This window comes from Primulina huaijiensis, chromosome 1, assembly GCF_012295235.1.
Source record: "Primulina huaijiensis isolate GDHJ02 chromosome 1, ASM1229523v2, whole genome shotgun sequence".
In the NCBI taxonomy this organism is placed as follows: domain Eukaryota; kingdom Viridiplantae; phylum Streptophyta; class Magnoliopsida; order Lamiales; family Gesneriaceae; genus Primulina; species Primulina huaijiensis.
In genome coordinates this window covers 21,034,383-21,057,720 of record NC_133306.1, presented here as the reverse complement: position 1 = coordinate 21,057,720, position 23,338 = coordinate 21,034,383, and the positions used below count along the sequence as shown (strand labels likewise).

At 35.8% G+C, this 23,338-nt stretch overlaps 1 protein-coding gene across 2 annotated transcripts; it reads right to left on the bottom strand.

Annotated features, from left to right (window-relative positions):
• Positions 1–3,188: 3,188 nt before the first annotated feature.
• LOC140983932 (FIP1[V]-like protein) lies at positions 3,189–16,756 on the bottom strand. 2 transcript variants are annotated; one of them, XM_073451087.1, is made up of 9 exons: positions 15,627–16,756; positions 13,944–14,200; positions 11,342–11,468; positions 11,160–11,228; positions 10,817–10,957; positions 9,136–9,237; positions 8,723–9,024; positions 6,371–8,030; positions 3,189–3,999 (listed from the first exon to the last, which is right to left on the bottom strand). In XM_073451087.1, the coding sequence occupies exons 1-9, from the start codon at positions 16,674–16,676 to the stop codon at positions 3,439–3,441; spliced, it is 4,269 nt and encodes a 1,422-aa protein (XP_073307188.1). In that variant the 5' UTR covers positions 16,677–16,756; the 3' UTR covers positions 3,189–3,438. The 2 variants fall into 2 exon arrangements, with proteins under 2 accessions (XP_073307188.1, XP_073307194.1); XM_073451093.1 differs by lacking the exon at positions 3,189–3,999 and adding an exon at positions 4,007–6,147.
• Between the last annotated feature and the right edge of the window lie 6,582 nt (positions 16,757–23,338).

The window sequence follows — 23,338 nt, the reverse complement described above, 5'->3', positions numbered from 1 at the left end:
CGGTGGATCCTCCCGAAATCATTTTTATTACTCCTCGGAAAGAACTTCCTTCTGCTCTTCTACTTCTACTTGGGGTATCCGCTGATTTTTTGGGAGCATTAAATCCGGGACGACGATATACCCAAGGTGTTGATCTAAGTTCATCCCGGGAGGGATGAGATTCCGGTTCAGAGTGCTTCTTGAATTCTTTTCTTAGAGTTCGACATTCATTTGTATTGTGAGAACACTCTTTATGAAGGGTACAGTACCCTTTCCGCTCTGGTCTTGGTGTCCTGGCTACTGGTCCAGGGGGCGAGACTACATCCGAGCTGCATTCCTGAATCTCTCGGTCCCGGGAAATTCTCAAAGGCACATGAGATAAAAGTGCCGGGCCACTTTTCTTGGGAGCTCTTTCGTCAGGCTTGGCTACCCGGTCTCCTCTGGCTCTCTTCAAAGCCTCTCTCTTTTGATTTTGCGCCTATTCCATATTAATGTATTTCTCAGCACGAGACAAGAGATTTTCAAAATTTCCGGGCAATTTCTTAGTGAAGGATCGGAAAAAATCACCTTTCCACAGCCCTTGCATGAATGCTATGGTCTTCGTCTCGGGTGCACAGGCCGGCACATCCAGGGCTACTCGGTTGAATCTTTTGAGATATGCCCTTAGGGTTTCATCTTGCCTTTGCTTTACCTCAAATAGACTGAAAGCCGTCTTCTTGTACTTTTTGCTGCTGCTAAATTGATGCAAGAATATTTTTTGGAAATTTTCAAAACAATTGATACTCTGTGGTACCAGCCCTTCAAACCATCTTTGGGCAGAGTCGACGAGGGTGGTGAGGAACACTTTACATTTGATCTGGTCCCCGTAGCAATGCAACATATCCATGTTTTCGAAGCGAGCCAAGTGCTCCTCAGGATCAGAACTCCCATCATAGTCTTTGATCTTGGCTGACTTGAAATGTCCGGGTAACGGTTCCCGGATGATAATATCAGAGAATGGGCAACCCTTTATAGCTGGAGCATTGCTCTTAGAACCAACCTGCCCTTCTAATACTCTTATTTTTTTCCTCAACTCCTCCAATTCTTCCGCAACAGTGGGGGATTTAGAACCTGCACGTGACTCTCTCTCCTCTTCCTGTGGTTGCTCATGTGGTTGTTCAGGTTGGCTAGAATGATGGGTGGTGGCCTGCTTTTCCATGGCTGTCTTGACAGCATCAGTCACAATTTTAGTCAACTCAGCAGGTGTCACATGGATAGTAGGCTGAGGGCCATTGGGTGGCGGGCCACATGCAGCAGAAAGATGAGTGTTATTTTCCTCCTGGATTCGAGAGGTGTCTTGGTTCGTCCTTCTGGTAGGAGCCATGTCAACGTCTTAGAACTCTATTTCCCACAGACGGCGCCAATGATGCGATCTGGTTGAAATGGACGAGTCGGGTCGGATGCTCCACCGGATTTGCTATCAAGATAATGAAGGGAATAAGAGTAGTGCAATATATAGCTTTCCCTGTGACCTGCAGACAAAGAGATGAACTCGTGAATGGGAGCCGGAGGGATGTCCTTCGTGACCACTCCGATGCTTAAGTCAGCAGAGTACTCAAGCAATAAAACCAATGTAGTCAAAAGATGACCGTGTGAGTGGTGTATAAAGGGGATAGTAAATAAGAGTATTCAATCTGAATTAATATCTGAATGGAGAATCAATGCAAATAAAAAACCTGATATTTATAGTAAAGATTGCAATGATGACCTCGTTCCTTGCACTAATCATTAATTATAGGGTGGTTGCTTATACCCTATATTCTGACATGTCAAATCATATACTAGTCACATCCAGCCCACTTAAGTTTGTCAACCATTTATGTTATTGTCAGAAATAAGTCGGCTGTGCATGCTCTACCAAATTGACGCCATTAAATGCTTTACTCATATCGAGGTGATCGAACAGAATGCTTCTCGGGCTATTATAGAAGAGCTCGGGCATTCCACGTCTTGGGGAAGTCATGTCCCGGGTGGTCCAAGGGCTCGGCCCATTGACTGATTGCTCACTTTGTGATTTTTAAGTTGTACTCTTCGTTTCGAGCAATTATATGACTCAGGTTTCTAACCCGTCTTGTCATGCTATCGGCTTGGGAGCATATCATCCTGACCCGGGCACTATTCATGACCCGGGATGTCCCGGGGCATCATCAGAGACACTTAAAATTACTCATCTAGAAAGCAGTATTGATTTTCCATTATTCTCATTCAAAATTATCAGATACAGATCAATCAATTTTAACAGACTAATTGTATATTGTTTTCTAAATTTTTCACACACATGATATATCTGAATTTTGCATGCTTAGATATCTAATGAGAAAGAGATCAACCATAGATTTTTTTTTTTTTGGTTATTATATGGATTATCGTAAGGATCATGATTGAAAATTATTTGACGAGCCGTAAGAAAGATGTTTCAAGTTGAATTCGGGATCGTTATCTGAAATCTCAGTGAACACTAGATTTCTTATCTCATGTCCACTTTTCATGAAAAAATACAACGGTATAAATCAATAATTTATATATATATAAAAACTACAATCTATCGTACAAACCGAAGGACTGGAACAAAAACTCAATTGGGGGCCTATTTCAGAGACTACAGTAATTCAACTGATTACAAATTAAAGTATGAGAAGTACAACCACAGTAATTCCTCGTGAACTCAGTTGGGGGCCTACTTCAGAAACTACAATGGGTTCAAAAGATAATGATTGAATCTCATATTCTCATCCATTATGTTCCCTATTGAATAAACAGAAGGCTAGAATTTTTCAACGCAACTTAGCAAGTAAAGCAATCAGAATAGCCAAAGTAAATAGGAAAATAGCATCTTTTTCTCTGCTAGATCTAAGTAAATATATCAACTTTGTACATATACAGTTGATTACTCTTATAATAGTTGTCTTGGAGACATCTAAGCCTAATGCCCCATAGGTATTGTTTCTAATTGGAAGAACAACTTCAGCGCCAAGCACCGCACCAGCTGCTGCTAATCAAACAATTCTCGATGTGTCTGAGCGCGAATACCATGATTCAAAAATTGAATGGCAAATCAACAGCCTCCTGCTCTTGAACTTGAGAGATGTTACATGAGATGACGTCTTTTATACCTCATCAAAAAGATGGTGACAAACTACGTACATATACGCACAAGAAAAAGTCAGAACTGAAACTGAAACTGAGCCTCGGACAGTAGCTCGTGTAATGCTATCTTTTTCAAGGTATATACATGTACTCATCGAATACAGAAGAAAAGGAAATGGCTTTTTATCGCTGCAACAGCATGATAAATAAAAGAGATACAATTTCATTCAGTAGTAATTTTTGTATGATTCGACAAAGTAAAAGGCAACTGAGCAGATGTTGCACTTCAAGAAACAAATTTGAATCATCGAATGAGAGTTCATCCTCTTGGCCTTAATTACCAGTCCACCTCCGTTTTCGTGCTGGACGCTCTGATTTTATCTCTGAATCTTGGGGGGTTTCAGTTTGGGATGAATGTAGTAAAGGCTCGTTCTCAAGTTTTTTTAACGTCATCACATCTTTTTCACTTGGCATAGGAAGCTTAAAACGCTCCCTTCGCTTCTTCAACTTTTCGACAGTGTCCAAGTGTTTGTCCTCCATAGCATTTGCTTTTATGGAATCATCCACTTCTGCTTCAGTCACTTTATCATCAACCAAAGGGTGTAGCTTATCGTCCATCTTTTTGGAAGGTTCTTCGGGAAGTTTGCCAGCCAAGGAAGCTTTGCCACTGTCAGATGTATCTAGATCTTTACTATTCAAAGAAGATGACATGAGGGCAACATTGAATTCTCGCTCCTTGTGACTTGTCCAACGTTCAAATTTAGAGCGCCCTTTCCTGGAGTCAGGCTGCTCATCATCCGACGAAGCCTCTTCCCCTTGCTTTCTGGAAGGCTGATGATGTAGATGAATCTCATTCTTATCAGTTTCTCGCTCGGCTCTGGCTCTCAAGTTAACCTGATAGCAGATACCGAAGGAGAAAACAATGATTAAGTTTCAAAGTTTAAATCTGATGAGTTTATCCAACGTGTCTCAAATATTCCACTTTTCTTCACCTCAATCACCGACACGCCTCAGCCACTCCACACAAAAAGATGAAGAATAGCAGAAATAAAGATATAAAAACAACGGAAAATTTTCAAAACGCATACAGGCAGCACAAAACTACTGAGAGTTAACACACAACTGAATACTAGTACCACTGCATCAACCCCAGATCCATGAATTTTTTTGGATAAAGTTGCAGTACATACAAGAAAAAAAATTTGAACTTCAAAACAGAAAAAAAATGTTAAGGTGGAACGGCGGAATGAACCAAGGGCAAATTAAGTAAGAATTTACACGAGTCGGTTTTAAGTAGCAAGCAATAATGGTAAATGAGTAATGGATAAAAAATAGAATGGTAGAAGGCATGCATTTTTTTAAATCCCTTAATTATGAATTACACGACAGATTATAATTAATTCAGAGAAGGCACGCACGTAAACTACTTTAATTTCCATCTAAATTTAGTACCCAACAAAAAATAAGAAAATCTAATATTATAAAATGTAAGCACAAATTTGACGTAGACAGAGTTCTAACCAAATAAGTTTGTTCTATTCACACATTGAAACAAATTGAATCGCCTGAATATAGTCTATCAACTCATAGGCAAAAAACAAATGATTTGGAGGGCCCAAGATCAGTCAAGCAACGCAGGACAACGTAACTAGAGCACTGAAACGAGTTATTAGTGAATACGCATCACAAAATAGATACCATCACAGACTGAAAAATTCAGTTCCCATAGGTTCGGCCTCTCGAGTAGATAGTCATGAGAAGCATCTCATCATTGCAACCAAGTTAGTATCTTTGAAAATTATCCCACTCGATATCTTAACAAAGACGTCACCAACGTAAAAACGAGAGCAATATATAAATCACCAACCTGAATTTTGAGTTACCTACTAATTACTTTCTCAGATCACATGTTCATCGTAGACCCGTGCCATTACCCAGCAGCCAACTTGACTTTTTTCCAAATGCTTTTGCATTCAAACCAATGAAATCTCATCTTACGAAGTTTGAATAACATTTAGGCATTGTAATATATTCAATTGAAATCCGTACTAATACAAAGATGATTAAAAAAGTGTCCAGATATTATAGTCCAAATTCAGACATCAGCAGGGGCTAAAGATTAATTCATTCAGCATCTGCTTTGTAAACAAAAGTACAATAAATACTGCACATAATTGACCACTTGTCATCACTCCGAATTTCAGAATCTAGAGAAAAATACTTTTATTTTTCATTTATAAGTAAACAATACTATCTCTAGACAAGTATAAACAGCAAGGAGAACCAAAACATGGAAGTTTTTTAATGATACAGACATTCTCAAGAAATAAATCTTATGCATTTAAACAGGGATGAAAGTTGTCAAAGCATTTGCATTTAGACAAAAGCGCTTGCATTTTGAGAGTTGATACACAATATTAAAAAAACGCGACAGAAAGAAGTACTTGAGGATGATCCATTATCCACTCAAAATATAGTTATCATAACATCAAATTATGCCTCAATTTAATAAGCTTCTCATACCTAGAGATATATAATTTAACTTTTTGTCATGCCAAGTCAGCCAATACCAGTTTTAGATACATTTTGGTAGAGTGAGAGGCATGCTATGGAATTGATGCCATTAGCATTAGATACATTACTAAATTAGAAATAAAAATCAAACGTTAAAATAACCTTTATAGCCAATGAAGATATCTTTTGGTGCCACTGAGAAAGTGAAGGTAGATGCAAAAGAGAAAATTTGAAACAGTTCGGCATCTTTCAAGTTGTAAACCTCGCAGAAACAAAAGCTACTTCAACTCATCAGAAAATGAAAGAAGAAACTCTAACATACTCATCATCAACAAGCTTGAGATTGTTGGTGAATTAAACGTTTTCCATTGTGGTAATGCATTTCAAGAGCATAACCTTACTGAAACATCTCAAAAGGGTTTATAAGAGAGAGTGATATGTTTGTTCACAGAAATTCATACATACATGGTTTTCCACTCAGTCCATCATCGCCCCCTCGACTGCGCACACCAAATTTCAAGGAAAAGACTAAAAGAAAAGAAAACAGGAACTACTGAGCATCTTTACATGAAGTAAGCTTGAAAAATACAGAAAAGTCAAATAATTTTGGTTGGCTTTCCAGCCATTCATTGATCAACATTACTCGTAAATTTATGTAACATCTGAACTCACTCATGTCATAAGAATTTAGCTTCTAATGAAGTTGTTCTCCATAAGTTTATGGCATTGGTTCCAAAGAATAAATACATACCGTTTTACTTATCTGTCCACTGTGCTCATCCTGAGTCCTTTTAGAAGGGAACAAGGACCTGTGATCTCCACTCTCAGATTCTTTGTTCTTTCTACTACTCTCCTTCTGTCTATGTTCATGCACAGTAGACGTATCAGATGCAAAGGAAGCTCTTTCATCACGAGTGCTTGGCCTTTCAGATCTTGCTCTCTTTTCATCATTACTGAAATGACTCCCACGCGCATAAGCATTTTCCTGGCCCCTATGCTGCGAAAAACTTTCATTTTCAGCTCGATCCCTTCTCTTAAGTTGATGACTGTGCCTGCCCACATCCTTTAGCTGGTAATCTCTACTCGAACCCTTGTAATCATCTTTTCCCCTAGAATGACTGATCCATGTTTTGTCTTCGGCACCATGCCCACTCCTCATTATGGATCTTGTTTCTTCTCTTTCCCTCTTTGATAAAATTTCTCCATGCGATTGTCTTAGCCTGTGCCATTCATCACGCTCTCTCTGCCTCTCATTTCTCTCCCTTTGAAGTGATTCCTCTTCTTTCTGCCTCGCATAATTCAGATCACCATCCTTCAATCTGGCTCGGTCATCTCTTTTTCGCTGATCAGAGATATCTTCTCTTTCTCGCTTCCTTCTGTCGCTACTTTCTCTACGATTATAGGATATATCTTCCTGTCCCCGAATTATATTAGTTTCTTCTTTCCTTCTTTTGCTGTGGGAATCATCCACTTTATCAATACGACGTCTTAGATTATCATCCCTATCTCTCGGTCTAGAACCTATGTCTTGATCATGATAAGCTCCCCTCCAACTACCATTATCGAGATGATTTCTTGACTGCCGATGCTCATCTTTTTCGTTCCTCTCACTCTCTCTAGCCTTACCGCTACTTCTGGAGCCAGTTTCTCCACCATGTTCCCTCTTTGATGCCTCTTCAATTCTAATTCTTTTCCCAGGAAGATCCTCATCTCTCCGGTGCCAGCTTACTTCAGATATATCACTCTCCTTTCTCCAGTTTGAACTCTCGCTTTTCACATGCCAACGAAGTGATGAATCAGGATCTCCAGCTCTACGTGAATAAAAATCTTCTTTCCCTCTCACTGACGCATGGTGTCTTCCCGGTTCATCTTTCTCATGGGGAACTTTTCGACGTGGATTGTTATAATCACCTACTGGTCTCCTAATATCTTCACGGCGAGGGCGGCGCTTTTCCTGAATAACTTCATCCTCAACACTGTCACAGAGTTTCCTGTGATCTCTACTACTTCCTGACCTTGCTTTGCTGCTTTCACTACTCCTCATCGCTTTTGAGTCTTTCCCATCATTATTTTCTTGAGATAGTTGTCCATCGACTGTTATAAGTTTCTTTGTGGAATGCATCAAGTTCCCATCTTCAGGCATATCCCTGAACGCATCATCCACAGCCATTGCATCTGCTTCCTCATCAAAGCTTTTATCATCAATTACAGATTCATCGTTCATATCTTCCCTTGCTTCCACACCCGGCTCTGCATTAGATCCAACGGCATGGGAATAAAAGAAAGGACTTTGTTTACCATCCCGACTATCAAATGATTCTTCAGCATGATCATCGGAAACCTCCTTTCCTCTTTCATCAAAATCACTAGCAGTCATCTTGGGGGTGGCACGCTCCTTTTCTTCTGCAGACCTATGAACATTGGATGAACTTAAAAATGTTATCAGATCATATACAAGACCATCAGACGTAGAAAACTTTTAGCATGATTGTTTCACAGAGCACGCATCAAGAGAATTGGTAGGGAAAAAAATGATTCCAGGAAAGCCTAATTGATGTTATATAAAGATAAATAACTGATCCAGAAAGCTATTTATATACAATTGGAAAATTAAAATTAGAGCATTAAATACGTGTAGCTCATAATGATCAAGCATTCAGTCTGACAAACAAGTTTACCACCTGCCATGAAAATCAAAAGCTTCAAGATATTATTCCAATATTCAAGCGGGGAATTATTAGATAAATGAAATTTTTGGAAAATCTATCCAAATATTCAAAATCATGCATTTTAGAATCCGGCATTGTTATCTATGCCATTACACCTTTCTCAACCCTATGTTACACCAAGTCAAAGTTCAGTTCAAATCTCCTTGCTGCGGTCATTTCGCTGCGCAATACAAATTTAACTGTCCTGCTTTAGATGATATTATTGCAACAATGTGTGCAGCGATATCTATTTCTAATATAAGACAAACCATGAGTTTTTTCAATCTTATCCAGCAGTGGGGGGTTATATAAGAAGCATACAAGTCTACATAAGATTTGAAGAGAGAAGAAAATGGATCGACTTCACATGGAACTGAATTAGAATATTCTTATACCTCCCCTCACTAGGGACCATAATATCCCCATCAGAATGGTCATGTGCAGGTACTTCTGAATGAAATTGCAAAACATCCTTGCTTACAATCTCATTACTACTGTTACTATTCTTAAATTGTGCTCTTCTTGCCACAGGTTCCCTCTTCTGGGCATTATATGCTTGCAAAGAGCCATTGATAGGCCCTACAGTTTCCTGCGGAAGATCATCAACTTCACCACCCTCTCTTAGATCTTTTGTGGCCTGATCATTGTTCTGCTGCTCAGCCATGTCATCGGCATCTGTTGAACTTTGGCAGACTATCTGTTTGCCAGAGAAAACACAACATATATATGACTCACATTCCAAGTAAGATTGAATATTAACAAGATAAATACGCAGATGGATGTTCAAGTGTTGGAGCATAGCTGCTACCTCAATAATGGCATCTGAATCATGCAGTCGTAGACGCCTAGTATCAATGGATGGGAGACGATCACCAGAACCAGTTTCTACAGGTATTGGTCTGCCAATAGGCTGGTGAAAAAAAAAAACAAACTGGTTAATTTTCACAAATCATCTAACATCCAAACAGAAGGTTCATGCACAATAAATCTCATTGGACTATAACCATTTATATACCGCCCCCGTAAATTTTGGCTATTTTTAGTTTTGCTTTTTTCAAAAACAGTTTTCTATCTTGAAAACCAAAATAACACTACTATCTCATTTTCATTTTCTTAAAAGTCATTTTCACATATCCAAACATCACGACTACTCCTAATTCAAATTTTCACGCCTTCCTAAATAAACCCTAATATATTATTACCTAACACAATAAGTTTTAATACTTTTACACACCCACATATAAAAAAAATCTATTACCAAACAAAATCTTACACGATTTGATCGCTACAATAATTTTATTTTTCCTTCAAAAAGCTAAATATAAACTTCATTAGTTCATTCCCCAATACTTTTGCAAAAAGCACATTTTTTCGGAACAAACCTCCAGAAACACCGGGAAAAAAAACTAATATAACCTTTGTTTTTAATCACAAAACTGCATAGAAATGCTCTTCGAGTGAGAGTTTCAAGGGATGGTTAGTTCAAGAATTTCAAAATGTTCCTTGAGTGTGTGTCATAATTTTTAGTCCAGGTTACTGTGAAACTCGAAATCTGTGTACTCACACTTCACATAGTTGTTTCAATCGGTATTCTAAAATCGGCCAAGCCGCCGGCCGACCGCACCAAAAAAGTGCTCGTCGGCCAGCCTAGGCGACTAGGCAGACTTAGGCGGTCCTAGGTGGCTGAATTTTTTTTTTGGGCTTTTAATTTAAATTAAAAGTTCAATTAAAAAAAAAGAAAAGTAATTTTTTTATAGGCCATAAACCAAAGTCCAACAAAAAATACGATTTGTTGGCTTGTCCTAACACACAAAACTTCGTCTTATCATGTTGATACCGTGGAATCCGCCTAGCGGCATCTAATCCCTGCCTAGCATTGGTCTGGCGCTCTGTCATTCCAATTTAAGTTAGAGATTCGGACAAGAAATTCAGGTGAAATGCCACTGCTACGAAGGGTTTGATGGTAGCGGTGAAGATTAGGGACAAGGACCAAATCTACCAAGTATCAGAGACCGGCTTTGAGTGGTCATTCAGAAGAAAAGGTAGTGGCAAAGTTTTTAAATCTTTATAGGACAAGGGAATTGTGAGGGTTTTATCATCATGATATATGTGGGGTTAGATGAACAAATTGCCTAGATAAGGTCGCACTATTGACCAATGTTGAAATCTGGGATACCTAAATCTGAAACATAAAGGTTTCTTGATCTTAATAAAATGTGGATAATGGGGTTACGCGACTCAATTGAGTAAGCAAAGAGGTAACTTGTTTCTTGACCAATATTGAGGAATGTGTGGCACTGAAATCTGAAAGAACGATAGTTAACTGAAGCCATCAAAGAAATAACATTTTTGCCGGGTAAATTTTAATTCCAAAGTGATGATTAAGAGAACAATACAGTGCTCAGAATCCAGCAATGATAACATGACAACCCATAAATGCTTTAAATCATAGGATTCAGGACATATCAAATAGAAAACTAAAAACATACCAGAGGAGGCCGTTCACGTGCACATTCTCTTGTTAAGTCTGTTGGACCAGTATCTGTATTTCCAGGGTTTGCGTTTTCAGATTGAATATCTTGAATACCAACAGCTGCTGCAAGCTCCGGCGGAAGATCAGGATCATAATCCTAAAAATTGACACCAAAAAAAAAAAAAAACAAAGACAGCTTAAGTGATATTTTCTTCAACAGTTTCACAAAGAAGAGGGGCCAAAAAACCCTCCATACATCCAAAAATGAACTCTTAATGTGTAGCACATTAAAAACAACAAAATATGCAAAACACAGCAATTCAGCAAGTTTCATTCAGCAGCATAAACCACAATAATACCTGTTCAGACCTCCCACTTTCGTAGACACGAATTTTACTTTGCATAGTCGTTTCCAGTCGGAGTTGTTCCTATAGATTTCAAATACACTCAATCAAACTTGCTTCCTTAACAGAGACACATTGAAAGTGACTGTTCACATATTCAAAAAAATAAAAGATTCACATATTAGACTCTGACCTACCAGTTGTTTGCAATAATCTTTCCAACTTTCCTCTTTCAAACCAAAATTGAAAAAGTCAGATACATCAATGCTCGGAAATTTCCAAGGCTTTTCTTCAAAGCTATCAATATCAACTTCAAATATGGTCCTGCACAATGGCCAATAAACATCATAACCATAAAGCATCCATAAAAAGTGTATCACTGACATTTGATGCAAAAATACTAAACACACATATAAACAAAAACAAAGAAACCAATATTAAGTGTAGAGTAACAGATTACCTCCCATCCAGATTAAGATGGGTTTTTACTATTTGGGTTTTTCAACTAACAAAACTCTCTGCCCAGTAAAATGGGTCCCCCGTCAAACATTTAACAGCAACTAGAGCTTTGATTATTATAATATAGGTTTGCAAAGGGAATCATTAACGTCTTATCAATTATTTCAACATTTTCTTGTACATATATATGTATATAAAGAAGTCATTGACTCATTCTGATTTCAGTAGTTCATATGGAACATTTTTGCTTTATGAAGTCGATGCAACACAAATTAGAAGTTAGAACCATATAGAGTTCAGTGTTCTATTTATTTATAACCTGAAAAAAAACCACACCAAGGTGGGAAAAATCGAGGACGATGAACAAAATCCACAATAACGTGCCAAAAGATTTTTATTTTTTTGGGTGGGGGTGGAGGATTTTGGTAACCCCGTCTAACTGATACAGGATTACATACAGAAGATGAAGAAGTTTTAAGGTTAAAAAGTGGCAGTAAAATATCAATGTTTATTTTCCATCACGACAACATATTATTTATTACCCTCTAAAACTATATCTTTCAGATTTGAAGTCATGCATACAACTTCTCCATGAACAATCTGCTGATCAATATCCAGCCTAATGAATCAGTATAAATTCAGTTCACGAGTATTAAGGCACTGGGATGAAGTTCGACTCATTCAATTGAGCAAACAAAGCTTCGGTAATGAACTAATAAATAATGTTTCCATTTCTCGTCTGTTTATACCAAGTGTCACCAAAGAGCTTTGGACATGAATTTCAGTTGCAAAAGAAACAATGACAGAATAGCATGTGTGTGAAAAGGATAATGCGAAAAGACGATAAAAAATTATAAAACTCTCAACATCTCATCTCGAGGAAGATTAAAATCATGTCGTATTACTATTTAATAAATAAGACTTGAAGGGCCTAATCCACAGAAATTAATCCAGGCTTTAGCACTTTAGAATTCAGAAAATTTCAATCTTGCACCTGATTAAAGCCATAGCTATCACCAGAATTCCACCATACGCACTTACATAAATTAAATTCTGTCAAGCGAAAAAAATGGGTCCCTCTTAAAATGTAATGTTCTGTGGTGTTAGAGAAAACAGAAAAACCAACCCAAAACCATTATTGAAACTGCAAAAGTCTGAAAAGTTCGATTTACTTTGAAACTGGAACCACATCTGTTAAGTTTACTGTTTAAAAATTCCTGAAACGCGAATCAAAATGGTACCGAATCATATGCCTCTTCACCACGTAAAACTCATACCGCAAACTGAACCACACAAGTTTCTCGATAAACTAAGTCATTATCCCCTTCTATGCATATAAATAAATTTTATATGGATATTTCATATTTCAAATGTAGTTGTACTAGTTTACATTACTAAAGAACAAATACTATGTAATTATGAAGTATGAACTATGAACTTAATGATTAAATTTATCAAGTTTGCTTTATATGATATATTGATTTTTATCTCATTTTTAAACAAATATGTGCTGAATTTCTCTAGTGAAGTTAAAATTTTAACATTAAATGAAGAAGTAAAGCTAACAAAAAAGAGGTCAACCATAAAATAACTTTGTCGTTTAAATTGTAGTCTAAACCAAAATCAAACAGTAGTATTTGGTGAAGTTAAACATAGTCTAGGGCTCTAGGCATGGTTTCTGTATGAACAATTCATTAACAACCAATGATTCTGAAGCCTAAAAAATCAAAACCATTTCAACCAAACTGGTATGTACTCTACATTGAAGAGCAAATGTACAACTTTTCATAGTGACCTCCATCAACAATAGTTCATTCAAGTAATAGTTTCCAACACAACCACACCAGAACAGCCCAATGATGGGGGAATGTTGTTTATCTAAGTCCACATTTTTACAGAAAAGGAAAAAAATTTTATGTACCATCCAACCTGCAGCTCTAAAACTGTTTATCACATAGTTTGATTTCACAGCACATTCACCTGTCTATTGGCACAATATTCAAGAAATAAATCATGACGAAGCTAAAGAAAAGGGGAGAGGTTAACTGTTAAACAAAGATTCTAAAGATAGTTATATAGCTGATAATAAAACAGTCACAAGATTGCTTTATGAAAATTCAAATGCCTACTGCTGAAACTACCTAGTAATATACAAAAGAAAGTTCACAAAAGAGTTTCAAACTGAAGAGCAACATGGTAATACATTTATCACAAGCTTTATACAAAGTGAGTTAAAAAATGGTGTTGATCATGGCAATTAGTATTTTAAGTCACTTGAGTTGGTGAATGAACACAAAATAATGGTAAATGATGTTCGAAATAACTCCAAAAAGAGCTTACTTGTGTGATGGAAGTGTGAAATCCAATCCACTTCCATAACCACGCCCTGCTACAGTAGTTCCCCAAGCTGGTGTTCCATGATTAGGATGAAACCCTTTTTGCATGGGAACAGCACCTTTTGTTCCTGTAGGTCGCCACTCACCTCTTCCACGTCCAGCAACCGGGCCCATAGTTACCGGTGGACGAACTTGACTTGGAATTCCTCCAGGAGCTACAGGAGCAGCTCCAGGCAATGGAGCTGCACCAGGTCTCACATACTAAGCAGTTCCCAGTTACAGAAAAAAAAACAAAAAGGTACAAAAAGCTCAAGTTAATAACCAACAAGGTAGCAAAAGGATTCATGATGAAAAGCCTTTCGTCAAAATATGCATGGTTAGATGCATCGAAGAAAATTTCAAATTTCAAATATCAGATACTGATACATGCACAAAAAATACTTCCCAAATCATTGACAATTCAGAATGGAAAGCAGATACTGCAGTTAATTAAAAAAACAACCAATTAAAAAGGTAATTAGAAATGAAGAAAGCAAACTTCTCTTATTCAACAAATGCTCAAAACACCACACAATAATGGCTTGAGAATAATATTTCGACACACAAGAAAGGAGCTCATAATTAGTCATTTAATTGTAAAATTTGGAGGGTTTATAAATTATCATAGAACTACATCGATACCCTTCATCCTGACCTATCAATAGAAGATTAAAAACCAAAAATAAGCCAACAATTTTACCATTTGAACTGGAATATGCATCAGGTTATGCAGCTTACAATCGAAATGTGAAGAGTGATTCTCTAACCCAGATGCAGACATTACTGTGTATTTTGAAGCTAAGTGTCAGAAGTTAAACGGGTAAATAAGCCAATTTCTTGTCTTACTTAGAACAATAACGCTTTTTCTAGGTGGGAGGGAGTGCGGGGGGGCAGCACATCTTGCTCTAGATCATCTCCTATAGGCAGGCACTAAAGAAGTTATAGACTAGCGTGTCCATTGTGACAAAATGCTAAAGCACTGGAAATTCCCAAGTATAGCATGCCAAACTACTGTATCACATTTGAGAGAACCTTTTTTATCAATGCATGATAACAGTGTGGTCATAGAGTGACACGAGGTAATGAGTAATCAGATGGGTGATGGGTCACAATCATGCATTCCTCATTTTACCATGTTATTTTTCTTGAATTAATTTTTCCATTCTGTTAAAATTAAAGAAAGGCGCAGCAGAGAGAAGAGCATGCACAAGATTTGTGGGTTTATACGATTCAAAACCTCAATAGATATTATTCATAAGAATGTAACAGGAAACTTCCAGAAATCCCATTGTCCCAAGTTCCATGACTTTTAGAGCCACATAAATTTGCTTCAAATTTTTAAGTTTTTAAGATAAATCAGCTTTAAAGTGTTCAACATAATTTGAACAAACATTATGTTACAAACATTACCAACCTCAAAGTAACAAATTTCGTTAACAAAATAAATAACTTCATTAATAAGCCAAAGATTAGTGATAGTACAAATTTTTACTCCACGACCTATACACATGAACTCCACCTACATCCTTGCTGATCAACTTTTGTGTCAATGGTACTAATTCACTATATAACACAATACCAGGGACGCAGGGACAGGCTTGCAGCTCAATCCATTTTCATTTAAAGTTTCATCAAACAAGATGCTGACCTTGAACTGCGAATGGAACTGATGCTGATACATGTGATTGCTGTATCCAATCCTCGGCTGCAAGGCTGCCGGAGTAGCAGTTCCCGCTCCACTTGTTTTGGAGGCATCACCCAATTCCTTCTTCTCCCCATCTGTTCCAGGTACCCCTTCTTCACCAGCCCACTCTTGTTCTTCCATCATCATCTGCTGGTGGTGATGATGGAGACCAGCATCGCCATTATCTGCTACTATCACTAATGGATCCCCGTCCTCATCATCCTCATCATGCATTCCAGCCATCCTCTCCATCCCAATGGGTCCATGATGATTATCATTCAACACTATCTGCAAATCATCTTCACTCTCCTCACTTTCCCACTCATCCTCGAGATTTGAAGTCCCTTGATTCTCCAATCTATCAGCGAGTCCCGGAATCATTTGCCCCATACCAATTTCCGTAACCGTATTTTTGCCTGCATAATTGATGGTGTTGTCCTCTCCGTCAGCAGAATTATACAATTTTTCCTCTGAGTCAGCAAGACCATTGTCTTTTTCAACTAAGTCATCATCTTTATTGTCTATCTCTTCCACAACGATATTAATATCATTATCCCCCTCCATAAAACTAAATCCCCCAGAAGACTTTTCCGTTAAACTCACACCCTCGCCCTTCGCCAAAACCCTAGCTTTAAACTGTAAGCCTTTACCGCCTCCGTTTCCCACTAAACCTTCAATCCGATTAACTTCCTGATTTGAATCCAAATTCAAATCAATCTCTCTAATCTCAGGCCGGGTCCCCAGCTCCGCTGTGGTGTTATCCTGAATTGAGGCGTTCAATTTCAAATTTACAGTGGAATTGAGGTTCGATTTCAAATTCTTTGCATCAGGAGGGCCGTAGACAATATCCACGTCATCGCTGTTATTATTCAGATCAATCCCGCGGCTCTGGAGCGGAGCCGAACTGGTTCCTACTGCGGGTGAATCGGTAACTAGGTGCTGTGACTGAAACGACGCCGAAAACGGCCGGAGCACGTCGGTGTAAAGATCTCCGAACTCATCGTCATCTTCCATGAGTGGGTGGCGCGTTGTTTTGGAGAGAAATCAAGGGTTTTGGGAAGGCTGGACGGAAACGGGAAATGCGTTTTATATCGTTCAGCCCCTGAAGCGAAGTTAATAAGCTGACGTGACCGTGACCCCGGTTCGAATACGTTGTTTCAACTATTCAAAAACCCTAGACCAGCTGACATGACCACGGTTCGGAATCGTTGTTTAAACTATACAAAAATCCTCCACTCTACACAATAAACTTTTTAATTAAAAATATATAATATTTAAGAATAAAATATCCATTCAAATGACAAGTAATTCTCATATACGAATGAATTTGTCAATTATTTTGTAAATTAATAAATTATTTTTTTCTTTTTTCAGGAATTAATCACTTAAATGTTTGAGTGAGTGTAATTCGTGGAACACAATTTGCAACAGGTTATAAAGACTTGTGACATAAATCTTCAAAACTAATATAATGTAAAAATAATATAATATAAATATAATATAATAGTGGAAGCGTTACTACAATTTATTTAAATTCGTAGCATGGCGTCAAACGAACGTTTTTCTATACAATCATACTTTATTTTATTTTACAATGCAGTAAAGCACAATCTACTGGTTAACCCACTGTTTTTCTTTCCTCCGGTTGTAACTTTGGTTCTCATGTATCTGGGATTTAAAGTAAATAGAAGAAACATATGTTAAGTCTTTGAGGACTTAGTGAGGTAATAATCTAGGTGTTATATATATTATATGTATGTATGTATCACAAATAAATCATGATGATATTCTAACTTTGATTAATAGGTTAGACGGTTTCGAAATGAAAAAGAAATGAAATATTATGTCATGATTGTCCTTATTCTAGTGGCTCCCGCCATTATTTGGTGTAGCACTTTTCCCCACATACTCATGTAGAATCTGTACAATTGATTAGTACGAGCCAAGGTGAACTTACGATTCCGGACCCAAGTCACATTGTTCATATGAACCATATACCAGGATTTGAACCTGTTGTTCATTGGACTCGCTTTCTGAGCCTAAGCCACGTTGTCCAGTGGACTAGAAATCCGATACCATGACCTTTGTCCCGGCTCCATTCAGTCGTTCGTTTCAATCATATCTCATTTATTTTAACAATAATCAAGTACACCAGACAATCAAATAAATCAAGGTGATCATATACAGTTCGATTTATTTAATATATTGCAGTGTATGAAAATTTTAATAGTTGAGAGAATTACAATAAATTTCATGCCAAACATGTCATTTTTAATAAAATCAATAATAAACCTCACCTTCCTATCTTACTCAGTGATTTGCTTTGATAATCTAATTGCTTCAATATTCATATATTCATCAATTTTGTGATAATTCATGTGTTAGTAAGATTCCTCGATAATTAATTTATCTAAATTCAAATTTTGATTAAATTTGGTGCTTGAACACACTTTAAAATTACAAGAAAAATCATAATAATTCGCAATTAATTCCAAAAATTCTGAATTTTAACAGTAGGCGTATTTTGTAAAATGCTATAACTTTTGTATAGAAAGTTATTTTCTAATTCAAAACTCATTCTATCCAGGTCGTATATTTTCAGGCTTGTTGACTATGGGATTTTCCGGTCCGAAAAAAGAGACTTGCTCTACTGTTTCTGGCCATTGAATGAACCCTGAGCATACTTGGCATCATGTTCAACAATTTTCTTTCTACACTTAAGTTCAAAAACAATGTGCATGATGGAAATACAGAAGCAACAAAATTGAAGATAACCATCCCAAAACTTTGTGGAACTTAATTTCGTTTTCCTTCAAAAATTCATATAAATTCATAGATTATTCCAAAAGCTTTGAAATTTGAAATTATAGTGTAGAAAAAGTGCAGAAAACTTCGGACACTAAAATTTCAGTCATCGGGGCGGTGCTTGTACGTTGCCTCGCGTCAAGGTGACTTTGACACCACGCACGGCTGAGTTTTTCCGGGCAGACTGCATTCATCATGATATACAATTTTTGTATACAAAGTTTTCCAAGAAAATCAAATTATATTGCCTAAAATTTGAATTTTAAAAGTGGATGGCTAGCAACTTTGCTATCGGAAAATAACCGCTTCCGATGACTTTCTGACCAGTTTACTAACGTGTGTGGATTCTACTCAACCTAAATAACAATATTTATGTTAATAACCGAACCTTGAATAAAGCATTAAGCAAGCGTTTCAAGTACATGAACATGCAACCTAAAAATGTTATTTCTGGAAATATATCTTTGTACATTCTCACGTTTTTTTGATTTTTTCGAAGTAATCCGTGAAACATTTTGCTACACTTCCTACACCAACTTGTTTTTGGGTGTGATAGGAAGTTTAGGTAATTTTTCCAAAATTTTTGGACACTATTTACTAATTTTCAAGTATTTCTTGGCATTTTCTCTTTTTTTACTGATTTTTTTTTGCACGAATTTTATCTTTTTCTGATGGTATGAGGGTATTTATAGGCAAAATTAAATGAGGAGAGGATGTCAAGTATCTAACGTCATTGACACCTTTCATGTATATTCATTAGAAGAAGCAAGCTATATATGTGTGTGTGTGTGCTTATATATTGTTATTATTAATATTATTATATGATTATATATATGTGTGTGTGTGTTTATATATTGTTATTATTAATATTATTATATGATTTAAATTTATTATTAATAATAATTATATTATTACAATTGGGTTGTTGCAGGATATATCGCGACCCATAATTGTCACTGTTTTGAAATTATATGATACAACACAATATTTGCATTGTGCATGTATTTCTCGGGATGAAAGTGTCACCTTCTGAAAATATTTTGTAAAAATCGATGATTTAAATGGATTATTAGAAATAACGTATGGTGTGTGCACACTCTCTTGGTGTCAAATGTAGCAAATGGATCCCCGCTGGTAAACTCGATATTGATATTAGAGTTGTCAACTTCTCTTTGTCCTTGTCTTTCTATGATGTACTTGAACCTTTCTTTAAATAATGTGTAAACAAAAATAATTATATTTGAAAACATAAAAACTATTAATATTTGATTTTTAGAAAGATTAAAACATAAATTTCATATAACTAAATAAAATGATGATTTAAAATTAAGAATAAAGATATAAAATTGTATATTTGGAGCTTGGATTGTGGGGAAGTATATGATGAAAAATGAAATAAGTGTATATGTTATTTATAGAACTTGAAAATAATGTTAATATAATTTAAATGATCAAATTTGAATTTGAATTGCATTTCAAATGAAAATCAAGTCAACTTTCATCATTTACAATAAATATGAAATGAAGTCTGAAAATGATGATTTTAACAACTCAATGATTTATTTTTATTTTAAAAAAGATTTATATATAACATTTAATAAAACTTATTACCAAAAAGACACACATCTTATTAGTTAAGATACCGAGAAAATGTTGACCATGGTCAAGGATACAAACCCTTCTACCGACATATTTAAAATGGTAGCTTATAAATTGTTAACTGACAGTTAACTATGAAATGGTTTCTTAAAACATGAATTGCAACTGGACTGGCCCGCATATACAAGGGCCAGTCCAGTTCAAACTCATCGAACCATGTCAACGGTTAACCTACACGTTGACCCTACTAGATTTTTAGGGCGGGTCGTGGTTAATTGTGACTCGGGACATGTCTATCTCATGTGACTGCTCATATAATTATTAAATCTTAAATTAATAAATAAATAAAAATATCATCATACAGAAATACATTAATAAAATATCTGATTAATTTTTTATTTTTATTTGAGAAAAATTATGCATTGCAAAAGTTTATAATGACATATTACTAAAATATATTCATTTATCTAATTAGTTATCTTAATTCAATATTATTGGTAATTAAGCAATAATATGGTTGATTATTAATTATTAAAATTTCTACATCCTATAGTAAAAAGTTTTTACAAATATCATGATGATTTATATATATGCAACACATATATCATTAACTTAGTATGTTGGAACATTTAAAGTTTTATTGATTTAATAAGGTTGCTTATCCGATGAATAATTATAGAATCTAACATAATTGAATTCAATAAGGAAAACTGAATGTTCATATGATGAAGTTTATAAGAAGAGATTAACTGATTATAAATCCAGACTGATAAAGCAAAATAAGAATACTGATATCCAAACAGATTCAAGGATACTGATGAAGTCCAACCGACAGTCTTTCTAAGACAATCACTCAGTCAAAATCCAAATATTCCATGAAGAATCGGTATAATCAATGATAAAAGATCATATCCCAACTGAAATAGAGGATAAAATTTTCCGTACTAACAGTCACTGAATCTTAACATAATGTCAGGTTTTTGCGCACTACCAGAATATGTCAGAAAAGACGATAATATGGCAACAACGACACCTGTATTTGGAAACTGACATATCATTTTGAAAATATTACCGTTGCAAATTAAGCCATAAATAGATTAGTTAAACAAGCTCTAGAGGTTACACAATTACAATATTTATCTTTGAGTTTTTGAAAACCAACCAGTCTTCTCTAAACAAACTTTATGCGAGCCAAACTGAAAGCAAGCACACGTTAATAAGTTATTATCTGATCATTTTGAGGGTCAAATTTGTTATTAGAATTTTCTTGTAAAATCTGTGTAATTGAGACTAAGAAGTCTTACTGCTCAAACCATTGTAGATTGAAGTTTACTAAGAATTTCAGTTAGGCAGTGTTAAATCCTATTAAAGTGTATGATTTCAAATTGATTGTAGTTAACAAAGCCTTTTAGTGCACCATAATGTAAGGAAGAAGGGGTGATATAAGCTTATCGAAATCTCCGAACATCCAAAAATAATTTTGTGTGTATTTACTTCCCAGTTAGCTTAAGTTGGAAGATGGAACTCGAATTTCGCCAAACTGAAAATCTGACAAGTTTTAGTGTTTTGATGATATCTAACAGCTCGATAATGAAAAAGACAAATTGATTTGAAACAAGTTGTATTTCACGTCGGTTGGGTTAAATATAATGTTATCTTGGCAAACTGATTGTTGCAAGACCAAACTAAGCGAACGAAAATAACATTAGTTGGATGAGTAGTTCTGGTATTTTGGTCAACATGATCAGCACGTTTATCCAAATGAAACGATTAATCATGATTTACAAATCATACTCACAAGTCAAAGTCTGAATTGGAGTGTAAGATGCTAATAAATGACGATGAAGATACAAGTTTTGGCAGGCTGAAATCAAAGTTTAGCAGACGAGCAAAACTGATTGACGAGTTTAGTAGGAGAGCAAAACTTAATGGCCAGTGTAGCATACGAGCAAAACTGAAAAACCAGTCTAGCAGATGAGCAAAACCAAATGATAAGCCTAGTTGAAGTGTCCAACTTAAAAAAAACTTCAAAATCAATTAGGCTCGAGAAAGTGGCAGCAAGACATGAATGACTATTTCAATATCAGAAAAAGTACATAAACTTTTCAAACGGTTATATTCTTATGTCTAACGTATATATCATTCCTCAAACCTATAAATACAGCATCTCGAATATCAAATGCAATCTTTGGAAGGGGATCCAAAGCATGAGCAACCTATATGAAAAATTAGCTAGAATGAGCAATGTGTGAGGATATTTGAAAGATAAATACATTGTAAAGGATTAAATCATCACACACAATAATTCACACATATACATGAGAGTTGAACTTCAAAGTTTAGTTGAGCAAGTCTTCACACAAAGAAATTAAAAATTGTGTTTGTAGTCTTGTTATAAGATATGTTAAACATTATGTGGATTGTGAGGTTGTAGCATACAATCGAGAGTGTGCTAGGTGTTTCAATTAGGCAAGAGATGAATCCTTAGTTGAAATGATTTTATATAATGAATTTTATAAATCAAAGTATTCTAGTGGCTCCTTCTCAAGGGGTGATGGAGTTGTTAATCTCCGAACATCCATAAACAACTTTGTGTCTATTTATTTATTACATTTAATTATTGCTATTATTTTTAAGATATATTGTTGAAGCATTTTACGTTTTTCCAAATATCCAAAATATTGCATACCAAGTGTTTGATAAAATGCTTAAACCAAAATTTTTTTACTCATTCAACTTGTATATAATTTAAATGATTTACAAAATGTTTAATCAATTTCTATAAAAGATTATTTTGAGTGTGAAAATCAAACTCAATTAAATTCATCAATGTTCAATATTTCAAGAAATGTTGTTGCCATATCCTAGCCCAGTTCTATCATTGGCCGATTTTTGCAACTCATGCATCTTCTCAATGGAGATAGAAGACATGTTCCAATAATTGACTAGAAATTTCAATAGTTTATTTTTTAAAAATTTTCTTGGAACACTCTTCGTATATCATCAGTTTTGGACGTTAGCAGACTGATTTTTACTTTCAGACAGTCAAATTCCTTTCGCTGCGAACAACTATAGTTATTTGGCTTATATGTTAACTTTTTTCTTTCTGGCTTAGCTTGATCAAATGATTGCGAAAGACTTTTATAATCATCTATCATATCATACAATGTCGTAACAAGATCCTCAAGTGTAAATTCTTTTGAGTCAAAATCAAATACCATATCATCGGCAGTTTCCAACTCGACTTATGTGTCTGTGGCTCGGCATCTACC

Excerpts from the sequence above, each read along its gene's own strand:
- LOC140983932 (XM_073451087.1), bottom strand. The coding sequence starts at position 16,676 with ATGGAAGATGACGATGAGTTCGGAGATCTTTACACCGACGTGCTCCGG. Across the intron at positions 14,201-15,626 it reads AGTTCCATTCGCAGTTCAAG|TATGTGAGACCTGGTGCAGC; the intron begins GTCAGCATCTTG and ends GGAACTGCTTAG. Across the intron at positions 9,025-9,135 it reads ATTCAGATGCCATTATTGAG|ATAGTCTGCCAAAGTTCAAC; the intron begins GTAGCAGCTATG and ends TCTGGCAAACAG.